At 59.7% G+C, this 9,987-nt stretch overlaps 1 protein-coding gene across 1 annotated transcript; it reads right to left on the reverse strand.

Moving 5' to 3' along the window:
* Positions 1 to 1,416: 1,416 nt before the first annotated feature.
* Positions 1,417 to 9,395, reverse strand: Slc29a2 (solute carrier family 29 member 2). The gene is made up of 12 exons (XM_048360639.1): positions 9,290 to 9,395; positions 9,003 to 9,084; positions 7,110 to 7,270; positions 6,819 to 6,958; positions 6,350 to 6,484; positions 5,453 to 5,550; positions 5,225 to 5,309; positions 4,009 to 4,145; positions 3,643 to 3,748; positions 3,457 to 3,542; positions 2,573 to 2,754; positions 1,417 to 1,787 (listed from the first exon to the last, which is right to left on the reverse strand). The coding sequence occupies exons 1-12, from the start codon at positions 9,316 to 9,318 to the stop codon at positions 1,676 to 1,678; spliced, it is 1,353 nt and encodes a 450-aa protein (XP_048216596.1). The 5' UTR covers positions 9,319 to 9,395; the 3' UTR covers positions 1,417 to 1,675.
* Positions 9,396 to 9,987: the final 592 nt, after the last annotated feature.

The raw sequence follows: 9,987 nt of genomic DNA on the forward strand, positions 1-9,987 counted from the left end.
GAGATCTGAGGATTGTGGTTCAAAGCCAGCCTGGGCAGGAGTCGGTGAAACTTATCTCCAGTTAACTACTCAAAACCTGGAAGTGGAGCTGTGGCTCAAAGTGGTAGAGTGCCAGCCTTGAGCAAGAGTTCAGGAACAGCACGCAGGTCCTCAGTTCAAGCCCCACAACTGACAAACACAAACCAAACCACCAAGTCTGCGGCTACTAAGCAGGTTGTGCTGTATGGAGTCAGAAGCCAGGGATACGGCAGGGGTGCTGGTGTGGGGAGGTAGAGGCCTCTCTCTCATCCGTCCAGCATGCTGGTGAGGCCGCCGGGGCCCTTCCCAGGGCGACTGCCTCCCCTGAGGCCAAGCTTCTGGAGAAGCAAGGGACACCAGGAGCGGCCTGCTCGGCCACCCAGTTCCTCCTCTCAGGAACACGGCTCCTTGCAGATGTGTGGCGCCATGTTTCCGCGTGCCCGGCAGAGATGCCCACTGAATCCTCGTTCCCCTCCAGCCCTAAGTTAACCCATCCGCCAAAGGGGTGCAGCCACCTCCATCCCTACCCCCCAGCTTGGTGAGGTGGAGCCAGCCACAATCCATTGGGAAATAAAAGAGTCTTCAGACATTATCATACAAATAAACGAGGCTGTTATTAGACCCCAGAGGCAGGATCACGGGAACAGGGCCCTAGGTGGGGCAATTGCTTAGCATCCCGGCCCTGAGCCCCTTCAGAAGAGGAGGAACAGCACCTCCAGGGAAGAGAGGAGGAGACTGCATCCCAAATCCCAGCCCTACCATGACTCAGTCACTACCCCCTGGGACTCGGTTTCCCTCCCTGTTCAACAGGGAGGCCCAGGCTTTGTCTCGTTCGTTCCAAGGGCCTCATGGAGGTGTCGATGAGAAAATGGGTGTGGAAGAGTTCTGTAAACTGTAAAGTTCAGTACACACATGCAGGCTAACTGCCGTCAGGAGAGCCAGGCCCCGCTGGGCCTGGTTAGTATTGGCCATGAAAATACTGTCGGAGGCTCCGAGCTGTGTCCTTTGAGTTTTCCCTCTGATCTTCACATCTGTTCTGAGCCTGGATACTGGAGCCCGGAAGGGTGCAGGGCCGCGGGTCCCAGGCTGACCCCCAGGTCTCCCTGGGCTCAGCAGGTGGCTGGATGAAGAGATGCAGTAGTGATGGTGCAGGAGGCCCCGGCTCTGTACTTTGCTTTCCCTGAGCAACACTCTTCTGATACAACTTTTTTTTTTTTTTGGTGCCAGTACTGGAGCTTGAACTGAGAGGCTGGGCGCTGTCTCTTAAGCTTTTCTGCTCAAGAATAGCACCCTCCCACTTGAGCCACAGCTCCACTTCTAGCTTTCTGCTGGTTAATTGGAGATACGAGTCTCACAAACTTTCCTGCCCGGGCTGGCTTCCAACCTCAATCCTCAGATCTCAGCCTCCTTGGTAGCTAGGATGACAGGTGTGAGCCACCGGCGTCTGGCTAATGGGCTTTTCGTATATCTAGGTGAAGCCCATTTCTCTGTGTCCCATCCCACTTCTGGGGGGAGGGGAGAATGATTCCCCCTCCCCTTCCCCATAGATTCTTCCTCAGCACCCCATCAGCCACCAGAGAATGGCTGAGAACAGCTCCTGCCCCTCCTGCCGCCAGCAGGCGTGTGGAGGGGGCTACTGGGAGCCCCCAGGGGCCTCTTAGATCAATTCCTTGAGGAGGAAGGAGAGGGCAGCTCCGCAGGACAGTCCCAGGGCCAAGAAGAAGGTCATGAGGGCGCCGGCCACTTCTCTCTCGTGCGGTAGGACTTGCCTGCAGCACACAGAAATAGGAGCTTAGCAAACATGAGCTCCCTCCCGGGATCCAGCCCCCAGCCCCTGCTCTTCCTACACCAGGAACCAGGGCCTGACCCAGGCCTGGCCCCACCCACGTCACCCGACCCTCCCCCATGTAGGGGTTCCCATTATAGGGGTCTGGATTCCATGATGTCCCTTCTGTTTGTGAATGTGAGTGTGTGTTTGGTGGTTGCATGGCTTGAACTTGGGGTGTGGGCGCTGCTCTACCACTTGGAGCCACAGCTCTACTTCCGTTTCTCTGGTCGTTCATTGGAGATAAGTCTCATGGACTTTCCTGCCCAGGCTGGCTTTGAACCACAATCCTCAGATCTCAGCCTCCTGAGGTAGGATTACAGGTGTGAACTACCAGCACCTGGTTTTCCCCACTGTTTTCCTTGCCACCTTTACACTCAAGACCCTCAGCTCCACTGGTCCACGAACTCTGGTTTTGAGCAGAAGTAGCCCCTCCTTTATGGAGAATGCTGAAGCTAACCCACTTGTTTACAGAGGAGGACAACAGGCTTTCATGAAGAGGCCCCAGAACCAGTGCCTGGGCCTTGGTTAGCTGGCCACGCCCAGCTCCTGGTCTTCTGGGACCAATTCAGCAGTAAGAGCTTGAACCACAGGGTGGCGCCAGTGAGTTGTGCAGCCAGACAGCTGGGCTGGCGGGGGTGGGGGGGGGGGGTCCCTCCCTGGCCGCTATCCCTCCCTTTGGAGCCAGTGCCCCCTCCCCCACCAGTGCACCCCTCCCTTTCCCCAGACCTGGGGGCCAGGCACATGGTGAGGGACACCAGGTAGCCGTTGGAAATGGCGAAGAGGAGCATGAACGTGATGAAGTAGGCGTCCTGCTGTAAGAGACCCGGCACTCGGCACAGCATGAAGAGTGGCACAAACAGGAAGCGCAGGCACACCAGCAGGGGCAGCAGACGGCTGTCCTCATCTGGCTGTGATGGAGACCAGGTGAGCACGGCCCCCGAGGGCCGGGTTCCCGCTCTGGAGACGCCTCAGGACCCCCAGAAGCATAGACCCCGCAATCACCCATGGCCTCCTCTCTCCTCACCCGCCCTGAGCCAGTGGGAAGCCGGCACCAGGCTTCTAAAGAACAAGCCCCACACCAGCCTCAGTTCTGTTTCCCCTGTGCACTCTCTCTCTCTCTCTCTCTCTCTCTCTCTCTCTCTCTCTCTCTCGTGCTTCCTATGAGGCTGACCTCAAAGAAGCCTTAGGCAGTGCCCTTGCTTTTCTCTCCCTCCCTCCCTCCCTCTTCCCCCTTCCTTCCTTCCTTCCTTCCTTCCTTCCTTCCTTCCTTCCTTCCTTCCTTCCCTCTCTCTTTGTGTGAGTACTGGGGCTTGAACTCAGGGCCTTATGTTCTCCCTTGCCTTCTTTTACTCAAGGCTGATGTTCTACCATTTAAGCCTCTGCTTCCAGCTTTGTTGTGTGGCTAATTGGAGCTGAGAGACTTTTTTCTGCCCCCGCTGGCTTCTTCCACAGAGGACCCTTGGATTTCAGCCTCCTGAGTAGCTAAGCTTCCAGGCGCTGAGCTGTGCCCAGCTGGAGAGAGAGACCTTTCCCTGCTCCTTCATGCTCTCCCGCCCCCAGCTGCTTCCGGCCGTGCAAGCCCCCCCCCCCAAGCTGGCCCGCTCACCCACCCACAGGAAGTAGGAGGTCAGGCTCCGGCCCAGCCAGTCCATGATGTTGAAAAGCAGGAAGCAGCAGATGGGGGTGAAGAACTCGCCTGGGGGAAGAGAGAGAGCAGGTGGCGACCTTACCCTCCAATCCCCACTGTTCCCCCTCCCTCTGCCCCCCCCAACTTCTTCTGTGCCCCAAACACTCACTCCACTTCCCAGGGCCGGTGGTGCTGGTGACCATGGCCGTGATGGCTGGGAAGACAGACAGGGTGACGGTGAAGACCAGCGCGAGGCACAGCGCCACCAGCCAGATCTGGGGGCCAGAGGCAGGGGTGTGAGCAGTCGGGGAAGCCCTGGGCCCAACGGGGAGCCCCAACCTTCTCACCCCAGCCGTGTCAGGGAACCAAGCACCCAGGGCCTGGTCCTGCTGCATCTCAGACCCTCTCAATAATCTGAGGGTCGCACAGTGAGCGCGCAGGCCCGTTCCAGTCTGAGACGGTGCAGTGAGGATGGGGAGGGCAGCCCCCTCTTCTTCCCCAGGGGCAGCGGTTGGGGGCCACCTCCCAGCCGAACCTTCCGGAGAACGACGAACACGGAAGGCTTCTCTGGCTTCTGCGGCTCATCTGATTCTGGCTCTGGTTCCCGCTCAGGGTCAAGATCCAGAGCCAGGGCTGGCTTCTGGGGGCTGCTGGGGATGCCATTCTTCTCATCTGGAGCAAGAAGAGAGCCCTGAGGCCTTGCCCGGCGGCGGCAGCCCCTCCCGCCGAGGCGCAGGCAAGCGCAGTGAACCAGGGCCCCGTGACATCTATTCATCGTTAATTCGGTTTTGCCATGCTAGGGTCTTGCGACCTAGTGTCTTGCGTTTGCTAAGCAAATGTTCTATTACTGAGCTACATACATCTTCACCTATTAGTTTCTTTTTCTTTTCTTTCTTTTTTTTTTTTTTTTTTGGCTAGTCCTGGGCTTGGGACTCAGGGCCTGAGCACTGTCCCTGGCTTCTTTTTGCTCAAGGCTAGCACACTGCCACTTGAGCCGCAGTGCCACTTCTGGCTTTTTCTATATATGTGGTGCTGGGGAATCGAGCCCAGGGCTTCATGCATGCGAGGCAAGCACTCTACCCACTAGGCCACATTCCCAGTCCTCAGCTATTAGTGTCTTCAAACAGGATCTCCCTGTATAATTCAGCCTGACCTCAAACTCGATCCTTTGCCTCAGTATCCTGAAGGCTGAGCTTAAAGGCACGTGACACCACACCCAGTCTATCTATTTACTAAGAACATGCACCTGCCAATACTTTTGGCTGGGTTCTCCCATTGCCATTGCTTTATAAATGGAGAAACTGAGGCTAGAGGAGTTACATGACTTGCCCAAAGCCACAAAGCTTAGATGTTGTAAAGCTAGGATTCAAATTCAGATGTGTTTAGATCCAGGGCTGGAAGGTAGGAAGGTCTACTGGGGCCCAGGGTCTACTGAGCAGCAGGGTTGATTTAAAGCCAGGTATGGTGGTATAAGTCTGTAATCCCAGCACTTGGGGGCTAGAGGCTAAGGTGGGAAGATAGCAAGTTCTAAGTCACCCTAGGCTACATGTAGCAAAGACCCTATCTCAATACTTGCCCCTCAACCAAACAAACAGGGATGACTTGAATCCCATGGTGATCTTTAGCCTCTGCAAACACAAGGCTCCAAGGAATGGGGCTCAAGTTGGGGACAGGAGGGAATCCTTCCCAGGGGAGCTGGCGGATGCCTTTTCTGCACCTCTCAACTCCCCTGCTCAGTCCAAGGGTCTTACCAGCCTGGAGGAGCTCAGCTTTGGTTTCTAACTCCTGAACAGGGGTCTGTGATGGCTTCTTAGCCAGGTAGTAGCGGGCAAACTCCTGCAGAAGGACAGAGAAAGGATGGGAGTTGACTTCTCTGCTCCTTTGGAAAATCAGGGCTAAGCACAAGTGTCGTTGTGTCCCCCCCCCCCCCCAAGATGAGATTTAAGGAAGTAACGCACAGGGTTTAATGGCAGACTTACCAGGTGGGGCAGACTCAGGTAGCAAATGATGGACACAAGGATGCCCACACAGGGTGTTACGAAGTAGCCCAGGGCAGAAGTCTGGGCATCCACGCCACCTGTGGCAGAAAATTCCACTTTAAAGGTGAGGTGACACCTCCCCCAGGGCCACCAACCCAGGCTCGACTTCCCACAGCGGGGACACTTCCCACGGCCGCCCCCCCCCCCCCCCGGCAGCTTCTTCCCTTCACTGACAAACTCAGCAATCTTTTTTTGTTGCGGGGGGGGGGGGGTTGTGCCGTTCCTGGGGCTTGAACTCAGGTCCTCGAGTTCTTGCTTAGCTTTTGTGCTCAAGGCTGCTGCTCTACCACTTGAGCCACACCTTCAGCTTTTTGCTGGCTAACTGGAGATAAGTCTTCTGGACTTTTCCCTGCCTGGGCTGGTTTTGAACCTTGATCTTCAGAACTCAAGCCCCCTGAGTATCTAGGATGACAGCGGGGCTACCAGTGCTGGGCTCTGGAATCTTGCAGAGACTAGCCCGTCATTCCTCATTTTCTCATGCCGTTTTTGAGTTGCGTGTCCTCTTACTGTGGGCTGAGCACAGACAGCTACATCACGTACAACTATTGCACAAGAAGGCCCCAGGCCCTGGCCAAGGCCTCCAGGCTTGTGATCAGTGAAACAGATTAAGTTTGGGCGAATCCCCAGCGGATCCTGCCCACGTGCACAAACCAGACTAGACCCAGGAGTCTGGCCCCAGGCCTGAAGTTCAGTCAACCTCAGCTCATTAGGAAGAACCAGTCAGCTCCCCACCCCCTGTCTCTATCCAGAACCCCACCATCTTCCTCCTGTGCATCCTCTCTGCCACCCCCAAGCCCAGAGCCCGTCCCCCCCATCTCCCCACGCCGGGGCACTCACTAGCCATGGACATGACCATGGTGAGGGCGGCGAAGATCCCAGCCAGGCCTTGGCCGCTGAGGAACAGGGTGCTGTAGGTGGACGGCATGGTGCCCAGCTGCCCGAAGAGGCTGCCTTGTAGCACTGCACTGAAGGCTGTGGAGAGACAGGGATGGAGCCACGTGGCCACCCGCCTCCTCTGGCGCTCCCCGTGGGGGCATCACTGGGGTACAGAAGGGACTCTGGACTGCTATGGGCTTTCTTGGGGACTCTGGTGCAAAGGGCCACCCATTCCTCCCCACTCCTTCTGACATGCAGCCGTCGATCTGAGGGGCCAGGGAGCCGGAAGCCTGTTCCTACGCCATTGCGGGGCTGGGGCGCGGGGCTTCTCTCCCTCCAGTCTTGATAGCGCTGGCTCCCCTTCTTGGATCTGCGGGGCCCTTTCTGTTACAACTAAAGAAGCGGAGGAGGGAAGGACCGAGGTGCTCACAGTTGATGAACCAGACGGAGGCCATAGTGATGGAAAAGAAGGGCCCGGGGCTCATGTCCACCTTGACCAGTGCTGCTGTCAGGGCGAAGAGGAGGAAGATGGCCAGCAGACTGCCCAGGATGCGCACAGACTCGGGGATGCTGCTCACAACGGGGGAGAAGGACGTCAGGACCCAGGCCAGCCAGGGGCCACGGAGGGGAAGCCGGGGGAAAGGTGAGGGTCCTCCTGGGCCTAGAAGCTTCTGCTTGGGCAAGGGGGCTGGAAGGCCCAGGGGTGGGGTGGGCTGCTCACCACTGATACAGGAAGGAGTTGAGGAGGGTGAAGAGCAGGAGAGGCAGCTGGGACAGCAGCGTCAGCCAGTTGTTGAAGTTGTAGGGGTCCGTGGTGGTTGTGTTGTTGGTGCTCAGGTTCCCGGCTGTGTGGTTGACCTCTGCCAGGCGCTGCTGGAAGTACTGCCCGACGGGGAGGTGGCACAGGGTCAGAACCCCCAGCCCCCCAGCCGTCCCCCTCTGCCTGGCTCTATAGAGTGTCTGGTGCCTGGTTAACGTCTGAAGGAACTGTCAGCCTTGTCCCCACACCGTCCCCAATGCCCGGCACCCAGATCCATAAATGTGCACAGGAGTCTGGGCCAGAACCCAGAGTTTGGGGCATCTCAGCTCTTTAGCCCCCACCTCTACACCTACGGCAGCCTCTAGGCTCAGCCATTCCATGTTTTGTTTTTTCCTTTTCCTTCTCTTGTGCTGGGTACTGAGGCTTGACCACAGGACTTGGGTACTGTCCCATAGTTGTTATTGGTTGGTTTTTTTTGCTTCACAATTCCACTTCCTTTTTTTTCCCCCTCCTGGTGAACTGGAGGTTAAGAGTCTCTTGGACTTTCCCACCAGGTCTGGCGTTGAATCCTGATTCTCAGATCTCAGCCTCACGAGTGACTATGGCTACAAGCCTGAGCCACTGGCTCCCAGCTCGCCATGGGTATTTAGTGGGCACCTACAGTCAGCCAGGGTCCGGCTGAGGTGTCAGAATACTGCATTGTCTCTGGAGCACACATCCTGTTAACTTCTTGCCTGGTCTCCTTTCACCTTCCACCCAGATTTCTCTCTTCCCTGCAGACAGAGCCTCAGGCATTTCTGGCCTTGCAGAAGCAGCTCTCTGGGAGGCTAGAGGTATAGCTCCAACCGTAGGATATCTGCCTAGCAGGCAGGAGAGGCGGAGAGCCAAAAATCAGACTCCAGTCTCCCTTTTGTGCCTGGTTTCCTGTTCCAGCCTGTTAAACCCCAGGGATCGCAGGGTCTAGATTCCACTCCCCCCCACCCCCAACAGGCCCTTCCTTCCTCCAGTAGAGAATTTCCTGTTCCCCGCTGCCTCTCTTCTTCACTTTACCTGTCCTACTCTTCTGAGGCAGAAGAAATGCTTTCCCTCCCTCCACTGTGGGACCACCACACTGGGCTCCAAGCCCGGGGTGGCTCTGGTCAAGTCACACTATTAATAGCTCTGGCCCTATCCTGTTCTCAAGACCAGGGGCTGATTTCCACGGAACCCAGGCCCAGACAGAACCCAAGGGCTGCATTTCTGCTTTGCCTTAGAAAACTAATGCTCTGAGTGGAAAGACCCTCTCTCTCTTAAGGCTCCTCCATACCCCTGGGCCTGGGCCAGAGTAACTGCGTATTAGACATGTCGCCAGGTGCCGTTGGTGGCTCACGATTGTAATCCTAACCGCTCAGGAGGCTAAGATCTGAGGATCATGGTTTGAGGCCAGTCCAGTCAGGAGGGTCCGTGAGACTCATCGCCAATTAAGCACCAAAAAAGCCGGAAGTGGAGCTGCGTCTCCAGTGATAGTCTTGGACCCCAAAGCTCAGGAACAGCGCCCAGGCCCGAGTTCAAGCACCAGGACCAGCACGCACACACGTGTTTTGAGGGGATGCGTGTCATTCACGCAATTGCAAAGGCCACCAAAGCCTTGGGAAGGGCACCTTTGGAGTGACTGGCCCAGAAACCATGCCAAGCCGAGGAGCTGGGTGGGTCACAGACCCCTCTGGGACAGCCCCCCGGGCCCCCGGGAGCGGGGTATTTCTCAGTCCTGAGAGCGGCGTTTCCTCTCCGGAGCTCCGGGCTTCGGCGGCAGCGCGCGTGGCGCCGCGGTGGGCGCACGGGGCGGGGGGGCGGGGGCTCGGCCCCGGGTCTCACCGGGATGGCGGTGATGAAGAAGTTCCAGGGGAGCAGGGTGCCCAGCCCCAGGATGAAGAAGCTGATCCCGACCAGGTGGTAGCTGTGGGGATCGGTCGGAAGGTCACCCCGAGGACGCACGCCGGGGCCTCCCGCCTTCCCGCTCCCCCCCGTCCGCCGGCCCGCCCGCCCCGCGAACCGCAGCCGGCGAGGGCGCGGGCCGACGGGAGCTGTAGTCCGCGGGGCGCCCGGGGCGTGGAGCGCGGGGAGCGCGGCCCCGCCACGCGGGCCCCGGGGCCCCCACTCACCGGTCCTGCGGGGCTCCTCCGCGCGCCATGGCGGCCGCGCGCTCCGGGTGGGGGGCTCGGCGGCGGGGGGCTCGGCGGCGGGGGGCTCCGGGTCTCCTCGGCTCGGCGGCGGGGCCGGGGCGCAGCGAGGACGCGGCGAGGCGGGCTCCGCGGGCTCCGCGCGCCTCGCGGTCTGGGCGGGCGGCGCCCTCCGCAGCCTCCGGCCTGGGCTCCGCCCCGGGGCGGGGACGGCGCCCGCCGCGCCCCTCCGGCCCCCCACCCGCGGGCTCCCCCGACTCCCGCGCCGCTCAGGGTCTCCGCACCCCGCGATCCGCTGGCCGCGGCCACGCGCGGGCCGGAGCGGCCACGGGCCGGGAAGTCGCCTCCGCCATCTCGGTCCCGGGGCGCAGCGGAGGAAGTGGGGGAGCGGGGACGGGGAAGGAGGGGGAGCAGGGGGAGGGAGAGGAAGGGGGCCCGGGGGAGGAGGGAGGGATTAGAGGTGGCCGGCCTCCACTCCCGGCCGCCTCTCTCCCCGGCCTGCTCCGCGCCCGGGCGCCCGGTGCCCGCGGCCGCCCCCCCCACCCCCCCGCGGGGAGCCGCGCAGCGCGGGCGGGGCGGGTGTCGCCCTCGGTCGCCCCAGCGCTGGGCGGCCTTCGCCTCGCTGGGCCCCTGGGAGGCCCAGGCGGGGCCAGGCGCTGGTGCAGGCCGCGTGGCCGTCT

The sequence above is a fragment of the Perognathus longimembris genome, chromosome 13, assembly GCF_023159225.1.
Source record: "Perognathus longimembris pacificus isolate PPM17 chromosome 13, ASM2315922v1, whole genome shotgun sequence".
In the NCBI taxonomy this organism is placed as follows: domain Eukaryota; kingdom Metazoa; phylum Chordata; class Mammalia; order Rodentia; family Heteromyidae; genus Perognathus; species Perognathus longimembris.

Coding starts and splice junctions, on each gene's coding strand:
- Slc29a2 (XM_048360639.1), bottom strand. CDS start 9,318: ATGGCGCGCGGAGGAGCCCCGCAGGACCG. Junction 6,485..6,818: donor CTCCGTCTGGTTCATCAACT/GTGAGCACCTCG, acceptor GTCTCTCCACAG/CCTTCAGTGCAGTGCTACAA. Junction 5,551..6,349: donor CATGGTCATGTCCATGGCTA/GTGAGTGCCCCG, acceptor TTTCTGCCACAG/GTGGCGTGGATGCCCAGACT.